Source organism: Ostrea edulis, chromosome 4 (genome assembly GCF_947568905.1).
Source record: "Ostrea edulis chromosome 4, xbOstEdul1.1, whole genome shotgun sequence".
NCBI lineage: Eukaryota > Metazoa > Mollusca > Bivalvia > Ostreida > Ostreidae > Ostrea > Ostrea edulis.
The window spans coordinates 91649220-91672103 of NC_079167.1; the positions used below are offsets into that span (position 1 = coordinate 91649220).

At 34.5% G+C, this 22884-nt stretch overlaps 2 protein-coding genes across 3 annotated transcripts in view; both read left to right on the forward strand.

Annotated features, from left to right (window-relative positions):
* Positions 1-3801: 3801 nt before the first annotated feature.
* Positions 3802-9449, forward strand: LOC125668593 (uncharacterized). Its single transcript, XM_048902890.2, has 4 exons — positions 3802-4127; positions 6156-6343; positions 7631-7741; positions 8547-9449. The coding sequence occupies exons 1-4, from the start codon at positions 3961-3963 to the stop codon at positions 9104-9106; spliced, it is 1026 nt and encodes a 341-aa protein (XP_048758847.2). The 5' UTR covers positions 3802-3960; the 3' UTR covers positions 9107-9449.
* Positions 9450-13303: 3854 nt separating this feature from the next.
* The window catches only part of LOC125668584 (general transcription factor 3C polypeptide 3-like), a 39894-nt gene continuing 30313 nt past the window's right edge, over positions 13304-22884 (forward strand). The window contains exons 1-7 of one of the 2 annotated variants that reach the window (XM_048902875.2): positions 13304-14386; positions 16232-16472; positions 17343-17558; positions 19886-19899; positions 20824-20938; positions 22263-22339; positions 22732-22846. In XM_048902875.2, the coding sequence (XP_048758832.1) occupies positions 14213-14386; positions 16232-16472; positions 17343-17558; positions 19886-19899; positions 20824-20938; positions 22263-22339; positions 22732-22846 (952 nt within the window). In that variant the 5' untranslated portion in view covers positions 13304-14212. Of the gene's footprint in view, positions 14387-16231; positions 16473-17342; positions 17559-19885; positions 19900-20797; positions 20939-22262; positions 22340-22731; positions 22847-22884 lie in introns of both variants that reach the window. The other variant, XM_056164302.1, reaches the window with a different exon arrangement.

Genomic DNA, 22884 nt, shown 5'->3' on the forward strand with positions numbered 1-22884 from the left:
TTATTCCACTTCAGTTAAAATTCGTATTGTTTACTTTGAGTAACGCAAGTCTATTGTATACCAGGAGATCGTTACAATTTTCATTAATTAGCTTTCCGGAAGACAAGCTGTCTCTCTTTTGGACTTAATCTATATATTCATATATATATTAGTATATGTATGACGGTACTCGATGACATTTGTTAAATCTGATCGCATTTCACAAATATTCGAATTATTGCGCCTGCAGGTTTGAAAAGATATTTTAAAATGCTTATGAAAAGGTATATTGTATGCATGGTCATTTGTGTGTGTGTGCGTGCGTGTGCGTAAATCTCACAAATCCTAAAAAGAATACAAAATTGCGAACAGCCTCTGGGAACATTATAGGTGGGTTCAGGTGTCTAGGAGAAGTATGTATTTATCTATTTAAATTGCATGTCAAGTTTTTTTTTAATCAGGAAAAACCTGCAGTATGTCAAACAAAATATCCAAATAGATATATCATTTAATCTGTTTATTGGTTGTTGTTGTTTTTAAATATCAATCCAATGCGGGGGGAAAAAAATTCAAGAAATCTATGGAGTCATTCCAATAGGCGGATATAACACCATGCATAGAAATAAACTGCAAAATGTGTAATCAAAGTCAATAATTGTTCATAATCCCTTTTTGTAATTAATTCATATATTCATTTAAAAATTGATTAAACTAGATATAGATTTTGGAAGTAATATAAATCGAATAATCTATCAGGACATTATGCTGAACGTATCACATGGGGCATATACAGTTTGCACGGAGGACCCTTGCACACATACAGGTTTTATTTATTGATCAATTACAAAAACATACATTGATGAATGGCACTTCGCATCAAGTTGGTGAAGTTGTATATGAATGGCAAATTCTCGAATAAAAGTAAAACAACACACAAAGCAAAACGAAACTTACTAGTCGAGTATAATGTTCGCCTATTTGCATTTCTAAAGAACTGCATTACATTTTTAACCATCAGACAGGATTTTAAAAAATGTGTCTCAGATATGGCGTGTTCAATACGGCGGCGTAGAAAGGCCAAATAAAAAAATATATTATTCGTTCGGACGAATTAGTAATTCGTTCGGACGAATTACCCATTTGTTCGGACAAAATAGAAATTCGTTGCAATATTATACAAATCTTGATTTATATGCGAAAATCTTGATATATATTTAAAAATCTAATTATTCATATATGAAAATCTTGATTTTTATTTGAACACACACACACACACACTAACACACACACACACTAAGATTTTCGAATATAGATCAAGAGTTATATAATATTGCAATCTTTTACACGGCATATTCAAACACAGTCTGAACATTAGAACTATGTTTGGTTTTTTTCGGCATTATTTATTTATAATTCCAATCTTATTTATTACAATTGTTTTGATTGGACAAAAATAAAGCTGAACAAGAGTTTACACATCAATAAATCCGAAAACGCGATGTATTCATACACGCCCGAAAACAAACAACATAGTGCGGGGAAACTATTCAAATTTTTGCAATTGTTAATAAGGTGAATGAATTGGAATTATAAGAATCAAACATTCTTTTTGAAGAATTTATCGATGTGTAAACTCCGGACATTTTACTCACAAACTTAACATAGAAGTGCTTCGCACTTTTATTCAGTTTGTGAGTAAAATGTCCGGAGTTTACCCATCGATAAATTCTTCCAAAAGAATGTTTAATCCTATAATAACTAAGTTTCCTTTATATCCGTGTATAAAAATGTCTCATTTGTACAAAGAAATTCATTGCACTAAATCATATAAAGCATAGGAATGAATTGCCTCAATATACATTAATATTTCAATGTGTGTATTCTGCTCAATTTATAATATTTACATTCACTGAAACTTTTCCCTTATATTTCTTTTGAAAATAACATTGCTTTCATCATACAATGAATGCATGTTTGCTGCAAACTAGTTCGATCCAGTTTTTTTAGTACCACCTGTCTGTGTAAATCATTACCAAATACTGAGCGTCATCAAGGTCAATTGACTGTTCCGTTTAATTAACTTATCGAATGGGTCAACCATATGATATTTTAGTACTTAAATCTGGTTTATATTTTTAAAGCATACATCCAATAAAATGTCTTTCTTTGTTGTTTCATTGGGTGATGAAGGTAGCAAGCATTGCAGAAAATATAAAATTAAATAAACCGCTCACGCGGGTTATGAATTTTTTGTTTTATCTCCAATGCTTGCTACCTTCATCACTCGATGAAACAACAAGTTTGATTGAAATCCATTGCTTGTCATTTGCAACTATGAAGACACATTCTATTTCAATCTTCAAACTATTTCAAACTTCGTGGCCTATATTGTGGCATTGTTCCGCTGTAAAATGGCTGAAATATTGCCAAAAACGGCGTAAAAAATCAACCAATCAATTGTGGCATTGTTGATATTGTTTTCTGGTGATCCCCCCATTTTATCTGAATTTAGAATAATAAAGTATATCTATCCGACGATGGGCTAGGTATGAAAAAGAAGAATTTGACACATTGTCAGAATGGATTAAAAGTGTAGGAAGAATATTAGCCTCATCAAAACAAAAGTACGTACCATCTATCCTTCTGTGTTTAGTAAATCAGAAGTGATAAAATAATTTGATAGGTTACGTGAGTAATATGTTTTAGTTCCAGCTTACAAAGCTTGTAACAACATTGTCTTTGTTTGTAAGGTTCATTACCACAACTGTGTTTTAAACGAACTTGGCATTAATTCCACTTTTGGTAATCGTACTTATACTCCAACTGCCCTTTCAAAAGATGAAATTCTTCAAAACCATGTTTACAAAATGGAGGTGACAGATGAAAACAATAAAAAAAAATTATCTATGTGTGCACACGTGCTTTACGACGTTGTCACCTTGTCTGCAAGGCGTAAATCACGTATCACAGCATATCTTTCATAATTCCACGTTTCCACTTTTGTTTTGATATTGTACTCAATTTTGCTGAGTTTGTTCAGTTTATTCCAGCACATACTGTCCTTTATCGTTATTTGGGTAAGGTACATGATCGATTATCTCTAGAAGTTGATCGCAAACCCCAAAACTTTCTCCGAAAATCGCCCGTCTTTGTTTTTGTTTTTTTTAGACAACATGTTATGACAAAGGCAACAACAAGAGCTAGACACGAGGGCTGCCATTACTCAAACCAAACTGTATATATATGGCGCGATTTTATTGGATGCCTTGGAAAGTGAAAGCGTGATATTTTGAAGGCTTAGAAATGCGACTAAGTCCGCCAAGGGGGAGATGAGAGTAAGTGAATCGGACACTTGGCTTGCGAAGATATGATCCCGTTTTACAAACCAACGAAACATTCTCTACCCAGAATTCCGTGCGCTACGAGCACTACACAAGTGAAGCTTGCGTAACACACCCTCTGGTGAGAGAATTCCCAATATCTAAATCCTGTTTATAAAGTTTGTTGCTTATTTGACAATATCTATTCACCGGTCGCTGTCCCCCCCCCCCCTTTTTTTTTTTTTTTTAGTAATTAAGGTGTTCACTTCGGTCCTTCAGATGAGACCACAAGGACTGAGGTCCTGTGTCACAGCAGGTGTGGCACGATAAACGATAAAGATCTCTCCCTGCTCAAAGGCCGTAAGCGCCGAGCATAGGCCTAAATTTTGCAGCCCTTCACCGGCAATGTTGACGTCTCCATATGAGTGAAATATTTTCGAGAGGGACGTTAAACAATATACAATCACTCAATCGTGACCTGCAGGTCATGTATTGAAGCCCCGCCCGTTTCTTGGTCGTGGATGACGGAGATCGTAAAAACAGGTAACCTTAACATGCATGTATTTGTCAAAACGAACGTGTCCACGAGATCGATGAATCCTCGATTTACTCAACGCCTTTATCGTTATCTCGTGATAGCAAACCTGTGTAGATAGCTAAAATGGCGTCTCCTGCAACTCTCAGAGATTTGAAGCAGGTAGTGAGAGACGGAATGAGTACAGTTTTGTTTTGTTTTGGTTACAAAACAGGGATAGTTGATGCCTTCATAGAAATACAACAACCCTGCACTGCAGAGGAACTCAGTCAGAAGTCGGGGAAAAAGTTACGGTAAGTAGCAATTCAACGTCGTGCGCTTGATAATGCATTGCATAACAGGTATGTTATGTTATATTTTTTATGTTAAATGTTGATAAAGACGCCGTTGTTTTCTTTATTACCACGTGAGAAGTAGGCGAAGACAATACATACATGATAAGAATAAAACTGACCCAAGATGTCCGGCAATTAAATTACTAGTAGTCAAGATTGAACTTGGATCTATTCCTTTCATCTGGGATGAACTCCAGTAGTTTACGTTGCGTAAGTTACAGCACCATGGGAGATACATTAACCAGGTTAGTTTGAAAACATCGCGGTCGCGGTAGCTCAGTGGTAGAACGTTCGCCTCGTAACCGCCGCGTCCAAGCTAAGACGTTAACGTACTAGTAGGTAGAGATAGCTCCTTCAGCAAACGCTCGGCATTTAGAAGTGATAATCACGGAACAGTCGCGGCAGGCGGTGGCACGATAAAGAACCGTCACTACTACGACATAGGTCTAAAGTTATGGTGTCCGGATAGGCCCATGTGCAAAAGCGTAAAAGCACGTTTCTTAAAACGTATTATCACGCTAACACACAACATGCCGTCGCGCTAATACACAACACGCCGTCGCGCTGTCACGCTAACACGCCGTCGCGCTATCACAAAACACGCCGTCGCACTTATCACGCTAACACACAACACGCCATCGCGCTGTCAATCTAACACGCTATCGCGCTAATTCACAATCAAACGCGATTTACTATGCAAAATCGCGACGGCGTGTTGTGTGTTAGCCTGGCAGCACGACGGCGTGCTGTGTATTAGCGCAATAGCGCGACAATGTGTTATCGTGAAAGCGCGACGGCGTGTTGTGTGATAGAGCGACGATGTGTTGTGTGTTAGCGTAATAAGAAACGCGTTAAATTACGCTTTTGCACATGGCCCTATCCGGACACCATATAAAGTATAAAGTATAGTTTATTAACCTCCCTATAAAATGAATACACTCTATCATATTGCCCGACAGCCAGTCGTACGTGCAGGACGCCGCCATTTATTTCATATAATTACAAGTAACACAAAAACCGATTGCTTTGCATTTAGCTTTGTACAAATGACAAGCTAAGAAAATTGTGCATGAAAATATTGTAACTCGACAACATACATGTAATATTCTCCCGCAAAAAACATCAGGGCCGGCCAGAAAAAAAACTAGAATTAAAATGATGATATTTTACCAATGAAAAACTCTAGAAAACCTGTGGCCATTGCCAAGTACCAATGGATGTAGGGAATTTATGTACGGACCTCACAAAATACTAATTATATAAACATAATATACACTGAAATGCACTAACTTTTTCGGTACAAAAACATCAGAATTATTTACTGGTATCTATCATGCACGGTCTATGTTTTACATGATGCTTTCTTCCTAACTTACGGCAGTCAATTATGGTATTGAATAGCATACGTTCAAGGGGGAAAAAAGTCACATTGATAAATATGTTTTTCTTATGCAACATCAACACCGTATAATATGCTTATCTGATAAATGCGTTCGTATTGTTACTAATTTATATTTGTGTATATATAAATTCGGTCTCGCACAAAAAACTTTCATAATTATATAATCGACCGCCTCCATACGGCTGCTAACAAACAAGACGTTATCAAATGCTTTATAATGCGGAGTTTTAGCAGGAGGCATAATATCTATATTTTTCACGGAGAACGGAACTACATTTCATCTAATTGTAGGGTTGTAGAAGGGGGAGGGGGTGACAAAGCCGTATTTGACATTCATGTCTGTCCAAGTTATGATCCGATTAATACCGAGAATTTTAAAAGTGATATGTTAAAAAACCCAAACACCCTGAAGTAAATGCACGATGAATATTGAATATCGTTTTGGTATGCTCAAGCTAACAGCCCGTTGGATCCCCAAATCCCTTCTCGATGAGCAAATGGCAACCAGAGCATCAGTATGCAGCGCCTTTTGTTGAAGCGTTTTAGGTTAAAAGATGATTTTCTTTTGACGTTTCTTTTAACAGATACCTACAAGAATGGCTGAGCGGCATGATAGGAGCAGGAATCGTCAAACTTCACGAGGGCGAAAAATACTCTCTTCCGTACGAGGAATCTGTATTACGACAATGGGGTCACGTTTCCACTGTCCTTCCGGTTTTGTTTGAGCTATTTCCCAAACTGGAAAGTGTCATGTCAATGGATGGACCGAAAGGTTTGTTTGAATTAACATGAACACGCACGCGCACACACATGCACGCGCGCACACACACACACGCTCGCGCGCGCACACATACACACACGCGCGCGCGCGCACGCACACACACACACACACACACACACACACAGAGTAAATACCGTATAAGCAGAATATTTAGCGAGGGTTTAATTTTGGCATTATTAGCGAGAGTAATGAGATCGCAGAAATTGAATATCGCTAACAATTCATTCCATATCGGAGGTAATAGTCATCTTTCCTTGAATTATAAAGTCGCTAAAATTTAATCTCGCAAAATATATAAACCCATTCTTATTGAAAAATTGCTATTTAAAGTGTCTCCAGGGCCGTAAATTACATGGAGTCGGAGGAGGCAGCTGCCTCCTCCAACTTTTGAGCCAAAAAAAATTAAAATTTAAAGTTCATTAGAATTTATGTTGTTTCCAATAACTAAGAACATGATACCTCCCTTAAAAAGCATTCCAAATCTTTCTTTTAGAATGAGTTAGTCAAGTAACATCTTAGAAGGCCCTAGAATCAAGGATTTTGCACGAAACGTGTTCAGTGTGCACAAAATGTGCTCAGCGTCTGGGGGCCTGGGCGGCCCCCAGACCCCCTCCTAATTTCCTGCCTCCTCCAAATTGAAGGTTAATTTACGGCCCTGGTCTCACAAAAATTTCCACTCACACGGTATTCTGACCCAGTTGGTTAACGTTAGCGATAGCCTAGTGGTTAGTAGTTTGTTTAATCGCCCATAAAATCATCAACTTGATATACAGTCCTCAGATTTAGCATTATTTTGACCACCTTTGCTAACTTGAGGCCACAAAGAGGATTTATAAAGAAAAGTTGTTTAAATTACATTGATTAATGCCGGGCAAATTTCAAGCAAACTTGACACAAATTATCTATGAGTGAAGGAAAATCAATTTTGATATGCCCCCTTCAAAGAATAGGGCATATTTTTTAAATCTTTGTAAAAAAAAAAAAAAAAAAAAACACACACCATGTTTTTCTATTAATATCTTGAGAGTTCTTTGCTTGACCAGTAAAATTCAAGCACAGGTTTGCCTTAAAAATTTATGACACCTATTGCATTTAAGGTCAGAAGATCAAGGTCACCAGGTAAATTCGGTATTGTCTGATCAATATTTTTTAGAGCATTTCGACAGAAAGTCATTAAACTTGTTGACACAAGTTGACGATGACAAATATTGCACTTAGGGGCTGAATATATCTTTTTTTTCTTTCTTTTTCTTATTTTTTTCATTTTGTCATCTGCAGGTTATGGATATTATAAACCAATTCTCCAGTGGTTGGACACGTACCGCTCAACTGAATTCCTTAAGGTTTGGAACCAAAGTTTGCTGATTCCAGTACTGGAATTAAAACAAGGTTTAATTAACTGTCTTTCATTAACAAATCACTATCAGAATATATAACAGATACGTTTCATATGAAGTCTGAAGCATTGAAACATAGATTTTATATGATGTCTGGAACATTCAAATATATATTTTATATGATGTTTGGAACATTCAAATATATATTTTATATGAAGTCTGGAGCATTGAAATATATATTTTATATGAAGTCTAAAGCATTGAAATATACCGGTATATCTTATATGAAGTCTGGAGCATTGAAATATATATCTCATATGAGTCTGGAGCATTGAAATATATATTTTATATGGAGTCTGGGGCATTGAAATATATATCTTATATGAAGTCTGGAGCATTGAAATATATATCTTATATGAAGTCTAAAGCATTGAAATATACCGGTATATCTTATATGAAGTCTGGAGCATTGAAATATATATCTTATATAAAGTCTGGAGCATTGAAATATATATTTTATATGAAGTCTAAAGCATTGAAATATACCGGTATATCTTATATGAAGTCTGGAGCATTGAAATATATATTTTATATGATGTCTGGAGCATTGAAATATATATTTTGTATGAAGTCTGAAGCATTGAAATATATATCTTATATGAAGTCTGGAGCATTGAAATATATATTTTATATGAAGTCTAAAGCATTGAAATATGCCGGTATATCTTATATGAAGTCTAAAGCATTGAAATATACCGGTATATCTTATATGAAGTCTGGAGCATTGAAATATATATTTTATATGATGTCTGGAGCATTGTATCTATTAGATTGACTTTCTCTGATGTGTTTGACAGAGAAGGATTTTACGTTGTTGGATATTGGGTGTGGTTATGGGAAGCACACCATGGAGGTGGCCAAACTGTATCCCAGCTGCACTATATACGGGATCGACACGGACCAAGTCTCCATAGACCAAGCCAAAGAGGCACTTTCACAAGGTGGTCCTCAGAACATCCAGTATAGTTGCATGAATGCGGCCGAACTTCCACCGGATTGGACAGACAAATTTGATTTCGTCATAATGAACGACGTTCTCCACGATGCACACGGTGTAGACGACATTCTGAAGGAGTTTAAGCGAGTTCTCAAACCAGATGGTTACGGAGCAGTGTTTGACCCACCTGTGTCATCGTACCCCGAAAAGCAAGCTAACGACAAAACGGCACAATTCTTTATGCCTCTCAGCCTTTTCTCGTGCCTTCCAGTGAGCTCTTTGGGTGATGGTAATGGTCTGGGTATTGGTTGGGGTTACGAAAGTCGGAAAGAGAAGATTGAAGAGCACGGATTCAAATTGATCAAGAGTGGCGATAACGACATTGACACTGTACAAGAGGGCATTGTCTTCCACAAGTAAAGATCAACATTCGTAAAATATAACAGCCTAAAGTGACTTTACGCAAACGGATTCCTTGGGTTTTTTCTATGTGGACTATAACACAGTGCCACATATATCAGTGTTATACTTGATTATTCAGTATTATGAACTTAAACAGAATTAACAGAGCAAGTATACTGATATAAAGGTTGACATTATATATTCACCTATACCACAGTATCATACCTGATTATTTAGCTATAGCTGTATGAACTTAAACAGAATTAACAGAGAAATTGTAATAATATAAAGGTTTACATTATATATTCATCGAGAATATGAATATGAAATAATTTGCAAAATAAAATAACCGGTGCATTTACCCTTTTGGAACATGTAACCACCCCATTCGTTGTATACCATTGCAGTGTTTAAAATGGGTTAATTGTGCCTGTATTTTGTACCGTACGAAGATTTACAAAGATGTCCCTTGCATTAACCTTTTTTCTATCATTTCGGTTAATATAACTGAAAGCGCTAAAAATAGGACAATATATTCGTTATACTTTCATGTAAATTTGATTGGTTTAGAAACATTTGTTGAAAAGCACTATTACACCACTGCGTGCATGAACCACGCCTTCCGAATAACAGTACATAGCAAGCATGACAACGGGTAACAATTATAAAAATTGTTAACTGCGCAGAATGATTGCGCGTACGGTTCAAACATTCAGTATAAGAAGAAGAAAAAACCAACCAACCAAACAAAAACAAGAAAGAAACTAACATGTTTTGTATAGTGATGTGAAATTATCACCCCATGAAAAACCATTTTTGAACAAGCGACTTCGCCTCGGTCAACAGTGGTTTTTTTCGCAGGGTGACAATTTCATATGTTACCCTACAAAACATATAATATTCCTATAGTAATATTCAGGCGTCACTATATATACTTCTGCTACCAGCACCATGGAAAACTACCTGTTACAGGTATCAATCAGGCGGTGCCTTGAATTGGATTTTGCAGAATGCACTAGATACAGGATCGGTGCAACCCTGCTCAGTATTATGGAGCGCCAAATTAACATAAACTCAAATAATTGAAGATATCTTCAATTATTTAAAGATATCATCAATTCATTTGATGCGCGCAACAATTTGATTAAAGATCTCTTCAAATAATTAATGATATCTTCAATTCTGAATTATTGCTCGCATTAATTAAATTGATGATAGCATTAATTCTTCAGCTGAATTGATGCTCTCTTTAATTGAATTAATGATCTCTTCAAATGAATTAATGATATCAGCAATTGAATTGATGCGCGCTACAATTCAATTGAAGAGAGCAATAATTGATATAATGCGCGCATTAAATCAATTGATGCGAGCAATAATTGAATTGATGCGCACATTAATTCATTTGATGAGAGCAATAATGGATTTAATGCGCGCATTAATTCAATTATTGATCTCTTCAATTGAATTAATGATATATTTAATTCATTTGAAAAGGGCAATAATTCTTTTAGAGAGAGCAACTATATAATTAAAGATATCTTCAATTCAACATATCCACAATTGAATTAATGATCTCTTTAATTGAATTGTTGCTCTCTTTAAAAGAATTGATGCACACATTAATTCCTTATACAATAGCATTGTAAATAATTAAAGATATCTTCAATTGAATGCGCGCATTAAATCAATTATTGCTCTCATTGATTCAATTGATGCGCGCATTAATTCAATTGATGAGAGCAATAATTGAATTGAAGCGCGCATTAATTCATTTGATGAGAGCAATTATTGATTTTATGCGCGCATTAATTCAATTAAAGAGAGCAATAATTGAATTGATGATATCTTCAAATAATTGAAGATATCTTCAATTATTTGAGTTTATGTTAATTTGACGCTCCATACAGTATACGTGTTGGATCCTGTCGATTTTTTTCGAGTGTATAAAAAGCTTCCAAGATGTATCAGATTCGCCAAACAGTACACCAAGATACTTATAAGATTATGGATAATTTCTCCAATATCCCTCTATACAGGTACCCTTTATGTGGATTCAGTGCTTTTAAAGACATTAAATAGTGAACTTGGACTTGCATGTTCGAATGCTCTATGGATGAATAATGACAAATCGTATTATAAATTACGTTTACTGAATCCGAATAACGTAGGTAATCTTTGAATAAAAAGATAAGATATCTCTTCTTGCATTAACCAATCTCAAGTGACCTTTTCAGGTAAATAATCACATCTAATCAAGATTTTATACTCACCTGTATCTTGAATCATAATTATTGCATAAGTACAGTATAAGACCGTGTTTTTCTTTACCCCCTTTCCCGTATACGTTAAACTTATCAGACATGAGATAATATAAAAGGGTAAGGAATGATTTGCTTTCCGTACACGGTCAGCTAGCTGTTCAGCTGCATATTTAAGCTTACAATTACAAGTGAAAACAGTTCCCATATATGTATATTCATGTGGGAGATGAATTATTGAGTGATTATGATTCCACGCACAAGTACTCTGAAGTTGAAATAAAAAATATGCTAGAGTTCCTCATTGACAATATCTTCGTGGTCTTTGGTGATCAGGTCTTCCAACAGTGTGTTGGAATTCCCATGGGCACGAATTGTGCTCCTTTGTTAGCTGACCTCTTTTTATATTCATATGAAGCAGAATTTATTCAAAAACTTCTACGTGAGAAGAAAAAATATCTCGCTGTGACCTTCAATTCGACTTTTAGATATATCGATGACGTTTTGTCTATTAACAACGATAGCTTTCATTCATATGTCGATTTGATATATCCCTGTGAGCTGGAAATAAAGGACACCACAGAGTCGTCCACTTCTGCTTCATACTTAGATATTTTATTGAAAGTAGACATTAACGGCAAACTAACAACTCAACTGTATGACAAACGGGATGATTTCAGCTTCTCCATCGTCAACTTCCCACATTTATGTAGCAATATTCCATTATCACCTGCATATGGTGTTTATATATCTCAACTGATTCGATATGCAAGAGCTTGTTCTGGGTATAATCAGTTTTTAAATCGAGGTAAGCTACTGACAAACAAGTTGATGGTACAGGGATTTCAACAGTCTCGATTGAAGTCAGCATTTCGCAAATTCTATGGTCGTTATAACGATCTAGTTCATCAATACAACCTCGCATTGGGTCAAATGCTGTCTGACGTGTTTCATACCGATTGTTAAGCCGTTCTTGGCACACTGATTTTGACTGCGGATAACTCCGTTTACCTGATCAGGATATGGGGCTCACGGCGGGTGTGACCGGTCAACAGGGGATGCTTACTCCTCCTAGGCACCTGATCCCACCTCTGGTGTGTCCAGGGGTCCGTGTTTGCCCAACTATCTATTTTGTATTGCTTGTAGGAGTTATGAGATTGATCACTGTTCGTTATATTCACCTTGCATACAATGTGGAGCTGTGTCATTTTTCTTATTTGAAAAAAAAAATCATTACATTAGTTTTTATCAAGGTTAACAGTTAATTTGTCCTTCGTGCAATATACTGAAAAACAGACTATCGAGGTTTGAAGGCCTTTTATGGTTGAGAGAAGAATTAAGTCATCTGCAAAGAATGAATGACCAACTTCGACATTTTGAAGTCCAGGTGGGTTTGTGTTAAAATTCATAAGTTGTGTCAGTGAGTAGAAATATCCATAAATATATTGAAGAGGGACGGGGAAAGGTGATCACCTTGCCTGATCCCTCACGTAGCCACAAATGGTTCACTATATCTAGATTACTCTTTGCAGCAATGTCTAGTGTTGGAATACATCCGTTTTATGAGATTGTAAAATTTTTCACCTATGACTTTTTGTATGGTTTCGTCAACATATTTAATTCATGTTTCCCTGGCCCAGGCCTAGGATGTAACTAATTAATTGTGTCACATATTGTAAATATATCATATTTTTTAAAAATATCTTTGAAAATATGTTCTTTTAGTTTCGTTCAAACTTCAAAATCCTGTATCGTATATTCGCTACATGGGGTGGGGGTGTTAATCAACCAGTTCAAGCATACATTCTTGCCATTCTCAAGGGGGTGGGTGGGGTGGATGGGTCATCCAATGCTTTGTTACTTTGCACGTAAAAATAAGGAAAAATTAAACTTGTCAACAACAAAATGGGAGATTGGATCAGTCTCTCCTCCCCCATTCTATGTGCCTGCGTAGAAAAATAAGATTTCCATATCGGTCCATAAGATAAACCACACCTTAAATTTTGAATAGAAAGACGCACGAGTTTTATGATCAATATTTTTTTTAAAGAAGCGGACAGACACAGTCTACATCTTAGATTATTCCTTAATCTCCACTTCTCTAATAAGAAGAATGGCAAGCTGAGCTGAGACCAATTCTCCTATCCAGTTGATTCTAGAAGATCTATATTTCACAAAATCCCAGTGTATACATTAAACAAATAATATAAATAATGTGAGATATGAGTGCTTTACAAGACTTTATTTGAGGGCCGAACTTAAAGGGACTGCTTCACGTTTTTTGATCTTTTTTTTTTCGCTTAAATATAACCCATTTAAAATTGACAACTAAAATTTGGACCTTCCTAATGCAAGGCTAATCAATATTCTAGCCTTAAAACTCTGTTATGTGAACATGTTTATGTCTACAAACAAACTAGTGAAATGTTTATTTTGCAATTTAAAGCATCCAGATTTTGCATAAACACAAGTTAAAAATTCAAATAGCATAGGCCTATTTTACCTAAAGAATACTTGAAATGTACATCAAAAACTTAGATTGATAACCACTTTTGTAAACAACAAACTCTCTGAAATGAGCTTCTGTCAGAATGTATAAACTTCAGCTTTTGTTAGACCTTTCAAACACATTAGCCTGTAGATTTTGATAGGTAAAAGTGAAAAACAATCGTTTAAAAAAGGCACTGAAAAGTGAGCGGAAACATAACAGTACGAGTTATTTGAGAAGGGTCAAGGACGTAGGCAATCTCTACCCAGAGTTATCGTTCCTTACAGTGAGAGCAAGGAACGACAACTTTGGGACGTAGAGGGAAAATCCTCTAGACTTTAGATCTAACGAATGGAAAGACTCTGATGATTCCGAATGCAAAGTGTAAACATGGCAGGGAATGAGAAAAAAGATATTGAACTTACTTTTGAAATAGCTGGAAATGAAGACTCGCAAGTGTCTGATGAACCACTAACTTATATCATTGAAACTATTGGCAGCAGCAGCAGCAACGAAGTCAATATGGAAACCAATGACTCGCATTCGGAGGTATTTTTAGATCATGATCTTGTATTTGGTTATCAATTTATTGCCATTGATTTTGGCCTAATGAATGCTCTGCCTCATACTTGCCTCAAATCAAGACAAGAGTAGACCAATGGTAAGGTGGCAGACGGACCGTGGATATCTGAATAAGCTCAGTCAGTGGACTAGTGGGAAGATCACCAGGGCCCCGTTTTACAAAACAACTTACGACAAAGTCGCAAGTCTTAAATTGTATTGCACACTTATTAGTTTAAATGAGGGGATTAAAACGTTTCTGTAACTTAATTTTCAACATTATTTTTTTCACTGTTTTACATTGAGCGAATCATCTTACAATAAACGAGAGAATTCCAGTATGTAAAGTTGGCCGTAAGTCGTAAGTTCTTTTGTAAAATGCACCCCTGAATAGTAATACATACTGATATGTACAGGGGTCACAGATTCAATCTCCAATCCAGCCACGCGGTCTTTCTTTTTTTTAAAGAAATAATTTCTTTTCCTATTGCATAGTGATAACTACTGACATTTAACTTTTGTGTAAAAATTGATAAAACTGGTATACTAGTTTAGTATGGTCATTGTTAGTTTTATACAAGCGGCTCGTAGATTTACCCCAAAACACCCCAAAAATACCCAAGAACACCCAAAAACATAATTAAAAGACCCAAAAACAAAATTTAAAATAAAATAATTCCAATGTTATTTATTACAATTGTTTTGATTGGACAAAAATAAAGCTGAACAAGAGTTTATACATCAATAAATCCGAAAACGCGATGTATTCATACACACCTGAAAACAAATAACATAATGCGGGGAAACTATTCAAATTTTTGCAATTGTTAATAAAGTGAATGAATTGGAATTATAAGAATCAAACATTCTTTTTGAAGAATTTATCGATGTGTAAACTCCGGACATTTTACTCACAAACTTAACATAAAAGTGCTTCGCACTTTTATTCAGTTTGTGAGTAAAATGTCTGGAGTTTACACATCGATAAATTCTTTAAAAGAATGTTTAATCCTATAATATTGGTTAAAACTATGTTATTTACGCTGAAAACTGAACAATTTCGCCGTATATTATTTGAAATGGTATCAATATACATAAAAGAGTTATTTCAAGATCGATAACTCGGTTAATTTTCCCTGCTCATCGGAGTCACATGACATATAAATGTATATTTTATATTTAAATAAAATTAAACAAAAAAACAAAAACAAAAGAAGAAAAAAAAATTAGATTTTAACTGATATTTAAAAAAAAAAAGAGGAAAATTCATATTTAATCAATGATCGATATTATAGGCTAAATTATTACATCAAAGGAAAGCAATTAAACTTTAATTACTGGAGACCATTGCAAAGCAGATATGAGTAGATTGTAAAATAAACATAATTTGAAAGTAAAGAAGACTCATGATTGTGCAATCGGCGGCATCAAATAATTCACTGTTTTGATCATTTACGAAATATTCATATTGTTTGTTTTACACCAAATGCTATTGGTTAAATTATTTATTGGTTAAAATTTTTACTAAAAAATTCAATTTTTCTTTAATATATGAACGATATTGGTTATTTACTGTGCTGTTCTATGATATTTTTGGGTGTTTTGGGGTGTTTTGGGGTATTCTTGGGTGTTTTGGGGTAAATCTATGTTCCCTATACAAGTATCAAATACAAAACTGAATTTTTACAAACAGGTAGGTCTAGGACTGGTTCAGCTCAGACTACCTGTTACATAAGGGTTTGTGTAGTTTGATGTACATAACAAAGTTGGGGTTTTTTTTTTATAAGTGTTGTTATAATTCAATTTCTCAGCTGCCATGTTTCACTATTTCAGAATGTACAGTTTGTAGAAGTACCAGCTGACCAACTAGCTAACTTAGGACTGCTCGCAACAATATCATCTGACCAATCTAGAGATGACTCTAATCAAATTATTCAGTTGACCGCAGCTGATGATCTACAGAACATCAGTATAGCTACAGAACCAGGAACCTCTGGATTTCAGTTAGTGCAGGGTGGAGGTGAAAGTGATTTCGTTATGCCGGGAATAGAACCAACTCTGCAATACTTGACAGGTTGTTAATTATATACTGTGTCTCTCAAAGGATGCAGTACAAATCTAGATACATCACAGTGATCACACACATCCATGTTTAAGAATTAATGTAGTTCCACCCTCCAGTGATGTCATAAGATTTCGCAAAGTCAATGATTTAATAAGATTTATGCATGCATGACAAGAACATAAATTTTGTTGGAGTTATTTTAAATAGCTGATGCAAAAAGTTTTGTTAACCATAAAATATTTCAAAAAGTCTAAGTTATATATATGAATGACCAATTATATATTTAAAAATATTGAATCCAAGGGCAATAACTCTGTTTTCATCAAATTGTTTATCAAGTCCATTAATTTATGCAATAAATTTCCTTTATTTTTCACAAACATTTTGTATATTTAAGAAACAGTTTCATAAAAAATTTTTGAATACTATTATATCGTTTTAACCAGTTCTTGTGAAATTTTGATAATGCTGTTTAAGAAAACTTGAAAATTTCTGATGTTGATACAGGTATATGTGTACTAATTGATAAAAAAAATTATTAATATCACAACACACTTATTCTATCATTTTTTATTTGTTACTAAGATATATTATTTGAAGAATAAAAAATCAAATATAAGATTGAACTTATAATTCTAGAAGGGTGGAATTACCTTAAAAGTACTGGAAATTCATTCCTTCTTCTTACCATTTATTCATTTAGCTTATGTTTTTTAAAAGGCATATTGCCAGTTAGAAGGTACATGCATTTATATATTATTGTATATATACAAATTATTTGATATTTAGTTTGTAGTCATTTTTAATTTACTTTGTTCAGAAATTAAAGCAATGTAAAATTTTGCTTTATGAGAATAAAAATGTTTCTTGAATTTTCAGGAAAGATAAGTTTTGCAGAGTTCAGTCAGCTGATGGAATCTGGAGAACCTGATGCTACTGTTGAACTAGATAATGTTATACAGACAATAGAAGTAACAGATGTTGTGACAGATGTAAAAATGCCTGAAGAGGATGCACAGGAGGAGGAGGAGGAGCCAGAGGACAGCACCAGCCAATCAGAGGACACCGATAGCTTATCTCCTAAAAAGAAAACCCGTACGTTCAATTCAAACTTTGCTTCCCATTTGTTTACATAGTCAATTGTGACACACTTGTTTGAATTATTAACATTAGATATATAATGTTAAAATACTGTATAAATACGATGTAATCTTAGCATTAATTCAACATTAGGCACAGTATGCAATTTCCGAAATGCCCAATACCTCTTTCCCTTTGTTGAAGTCTTGCATATTGGGAGACACAAAATTTATTTATTATATACATGCAATGGATGCAAATGCTTAAATTACTGTGTTCATATGATTACCATCATATCAGGTATGCAACCACCTTAACTGCTTAACTGCTTAACTTAATCCTTTTGTATATAGTATATACAATAAAATATGTTCAAATCAATCAAATCAACTGCAAGGAAACACAAATTTAGTACATTTATGAGTTTTTGAGAATAAAATACCTCAAATAAAAATCGAAATTTGAACCACCTTTCTTTGTTAAAAATATTGATTGTGTTGATATATACTTTCATAACTTTTATCTTTATCTACATAATCAATCTATGATAACAGTGTGCGAAACTAACTTTAAAGTCCTATAGACTTTCGGTCCATAATCATTTTATTTCCTATAGACCACAACAAATTCCTATAGACCGAAATTTATCATGCAATATTCATTGTTATTTAAAAATAAATAATAGACACAAATTCGGTTTGGTAATTTGTTCATTGTTTAATTATATTTTTTTTCAATTTCATGCACGTCAAGCTTTTCAATTAGAATTTCGTTTTCTTTTTCATTTTGTTCCAGCTCAGTTTCACTGCCTGATTCTTCATCTAAGTCACATTTACTACGTTTCATTTTCTCATGATTTTCTGCGACTTAAGCCTTGCTGGAACTTGTTGTACTGACCGCTTTCTGTTTGATTCAAGTGCATGCACCTTCCACATATTTTTAAAACTGTTCAAAAAGGACATTCCGAATTTGCACGAAAATAGCGTACATTGAAGTCAATATCAAATTGACATCCCCCCTATTGAAAATGGAATAATCTGATTCAAATGATTTGTAATTACATTGTGGAACATTTTATTACAGCTAAGGGGTGAACAGAAACATCAGGATACTACATATAAACTGGTCCAACTTCTCATACATGTTTAATAAGCGGCTGGGAGCCAGTTTTTTACTCAGAATTCCTCTAGACAAGTCGGTCTATAGCTATTTTGATCGTTATAGACCAACTCAATTTTCTATAGACATTGTCTATCGGTCCATGGTTAATTTCGCACACTGGATAAGCATATAAACCCATTGGCAGTACCCTCCGAAGTGTTCAATAAAATAGTAAACATTCCTCCATCACAGAAGAGCTGATATCTCAGAAATTGTGTATAGGCTGTGCAAAGTACGTTATATGATCAGAGACAAAAAAAGTCACTAATTCTCATAGAAAGTTCTAAGAAAATATATAGTGTCAGATCATTTCATTGCAAAGCTTAAGTGAGCTTTTCTGATTGCAATTTTTCATCTTTCACCCCCCCCCCCCCTTTCAATTTCAAAAGGAGATGATAAAGAAATAATAGGTTTGGACGTACGTTGAATCTTAAGAAAAACTACCAGGAATGCAAAACAAGGCCAAAAAGATTATATGTGAATCCTAGTACCGTGGTACATACTTCTCAGAAATAGGGTAGGTAGGTTGGATTCTTTTATCTTATTTTTTGTAGATGAAGTAGGGCCATTGAAAAGGTCTTTAACTCCAGTGATATTTACTGATAAATGAAAAATATGTGTGATGCTATGTTACTTTTAAAATATTAACGTGTAAATTGAATGTTACTCAAAACTGTGATCCATGTGTATACTTTTCAGTGTCTTATATTTCCTAACATAACCAACATTTGTGGGGGGAACTAAGGGCAGGTAATATTATTATGATAATTGGATCCTGATCTCGAGCTTAGAAAATTACTGTCAGGGATGGAAATAAAAATAGGGTCGGGTGGGAAACCAGAACCACACAGTTATCTGTTTTACCTCTGATAATGAAATTGAATTTTTAAAAAACACAGCATTTTCCATAGCCAAGTCAGGGTCACAATGAGGGACTTCAGTTTTTTGTGGGAATGCATAAGAAAAAGTTGATAGATATCCTCTTCTCCAGAGCGCCAAGGGTTAGAATCTGTCGAATTGATGTTTATGCATCTTTGGGTAAATAAAGTTTGTTTACACCATAACCCCTAGGGCAAATTCAACTACTCAGGTGAGTAATGTGGGCCATGGGCCTCTTGTCTTACTTTTGACATTGAAAGAATACATAAAACTACAGAAGAGATTTTTACATATCTTTGCAGGTAAAAGAAAAAAGGTAAGATTTGTAATAAAACTCAGCTGCTATGCATTTTCTACAAATTATACTAACATAAAAATATTAGTTTTATTAATAAACTTTTTCATACATTCAATTACTTCATTAAGGAATGATTTTAATTCCCTTCCCTGTAAATACATGAACTCAAAATTGTGTCCAAAAGACAGGAAACTGACTAGATGTCTTCATATTTGTGCAGCCATTATCCAGTCATTTGGATTTTCTTGATCCAATTTTCAAAAATCTTCTCTACAACTGCACGTCAGTAAGAAAAACTAAATGCGTAGTTATGTAGAGCGTGATGGCCTGTACTGAAATTGTAAATTTCATGATCCTTAGGGTAGAGGTTCTGACACCAGGGCAGGGCCACACGTGGCATATAATGTTAATGTATAAAACATTTAGGTAACATATTCTTTAAAATGCTATTGATGCTAATTTTAAACTGAATAGTTATTTAGAAGGAGCCCTTCACCAAAATTGTAAATTTTATGATCCCAGGAGTAGGGGGTTTTGGTTCCAAAATGGGACCAAAATGATCGTAGTGATTATGAAAGACCTTGTCGTTAATTTTGTTGATACTGTCCAAAAACTAAGAGATGTAAAAGGGGGTATACCAACAATGTGAAGCAACCGGGTTCTGACTTTTGGCCGGGTCCAAAACAGTCATGTAGAGTTAATGTAACATATACATGTATTGTGTAAAATCATGAGTATAAGTACATTGTACAGTATTAGTACATTGTACAGTGTGATTACATTGTACAATGTGAGTACATTGTAAAAATGAAAATTATTTGACAGTGAATTGTGAATTATCTAAAAATGAAATATTTTCTGAACTATGCATGGTCCTATGGCATAGTTTGAGTTTTGGTCTACTTAATATGTACAGGTACATGGACAGGCTTTCTGTTTCAGAAATATAATGATTTACCCATACATCTCGAGGGTATGATGGGAGAAGCTAATCTCAAATTTGCAAAAGGAGATCATGAGGAAGCCATTTCAATTTGCATGGAAATCATCAGAATGGGTAATTTTGTCATTTTCTTACTCTGCTTAATGCTTCACGAAATGTAGGCAGGCATGAAGCATTGCAGTTCATACTGTCATGTATGTATATTACTTGAAAGATGAGATATGAATGAATCCCCTTGTGTGACTATTAATTTGCCACATCTGTCTAGGATGTGAATTTGTGATAGAAAGGTGATGAATGTGAAAGACTTTCACTTAATGCTGATGACAAAAGAATTGCTGCTTTGATTCAATAATGAATGCTTTAATTAAGTGTTACTATTCTGTCCTTGAATCAAAATGGAATTTTAAGAATTCAAAGTGTAAAGAAGTACTCAATACGCCGGTTCCAAGATACATCAGAGGTTTTTTTTCCTTTGGAGAACTCCCATACATAGTAAGTAAAGTGTGAAACAAGTTTTTTTTACATGCGGGAGTGGGACAAATATTCATCACTGCATATTTTGAAAGTTCTCAGTAAGTTTATCATACGCTGTCTCATCACCTGAATTCAACTGATACACAAACTAAGTAAGTGATAAGTATTCAGATAGTAAATAGATACATGGGATTTTATTATATCACATTATTTCGTTGGTCGTAGTATCATATCCAGAATATTACTTGCAAATATGACATTGTTTTTAAGTTTCTACTTTGATAAAACATTTCTTTTGATAGTATTTTGTATTTCCTACATTTACATATTTAAACAGAAGCCGCTTTTAATACATTTTATCGTCTTCCTCACTGACCAGTGATTTTTCAACATTTTTCAAAAGGGTCCTGTGGCTTTCGAATTGGGAAAAATTGTCAGCATTTTGATCAAATTGGGAAAACCTAGTTATTATTGTAAATATGCTATATATATCATATCAAACAAGAAATCAAACACAAATTGATGTCATTCTTCTTTTATTTTACATATATAACTTTCTTTTCTTTAAGCTCTTAAAATTTTCAACTATTCTTTCTAAATCATCTAGAATTGATGCATCTTTGTCATATCGTACATAAACTATTCACATTGAACTTTATTCTTAACAAATACATTTTTCACCAGTTTTTATTATTGGTAAAAGTGCAAGTTAAATTGGGAAAAAATTAGTAATTTTTAGGAGGGGAAAGGGCCTATATTCGAACCTAAAATGGGTCTTAAAAAATCACTGCTGACTGTCCTACTTAGGCATTCAGTGTTCCACAAAATGTACCTCCTACACAGAAGAGCTCTTATTTTGAAACTGGCATATTGACATCTGTGCAATTTTTTTATCGTTTCCGTATATACATGTAGAGGCTTTTATAGGAGTGTTCTAGTCATCGATTTATTTATTTTTTAGCTCCTGAGGCATACATGCCTTTCCAGACCCTGGGCATGATTTATGAAGACCAAGGGGATCTCAAGAAATCTCTTCAGGTTCTACTAATTTTCTCTTAAAAATATTCATTAGAAAATATACCATTTTTATGAAAAGCTTGGCTAATTAAATATTCAGGAAACAAAAATATTATTTAATGTTTCGAAAACTAGATTGAAAAAATCTGCAAGATGCATGGATTCATATCTGAAACAAAAAGCTGAATATTGATGTGATATACAGTTGAACTTGGGTATCTTGAACACCGATATCTCGGATACCATAGATAAGTCGAAGTGATTCGGAAGTCCCAATCACTTATTCTTTAAGTATTTTACCCTCAATGTTTCAAATCCTCTGATATCTCAAAGTTTTTTCTCGGGGCCCACAGAGTTCGAGATTCATGTAATGAAGTTTGACTGAATATAGATATTGATTATTTTGCCCACAGTATAGTTTAATTGCGGCCTACTTGAACCCGGTGGACCGTGACGGCTGGATTAGACTGGCTGAGCTGAGTCTGGAGCTGCAGGACAAACAGCAGGCCATCATCTGTTATTCTAAAGGTACAGATACTGACTTATTTAGAGAAATGAAAGACACC

Coding starts and splice junctions, on each gene's coding strand:
- LOC125668593 (XM_048902890.2), top strand. CDS start 3,961: ATGGCGTCTCCTGCAACTCTCAGAGATTTGAAGCAGGTAGTGAGAGAC. Junction 4,128..6,155: donor AAGTCGGGGAAAAAGTTACG/GTAAGTAGCAAT, acceptor TTCTTTTAACAG/ATACCTACAAGAATGGCTGA. Junction 6,344..7,630: donor GTCAATGGATGGACCGAAAG/GTTTGTTTGAAT, acceptor TGTCATCTGCAG/GTTATGGATATTATAAACCA.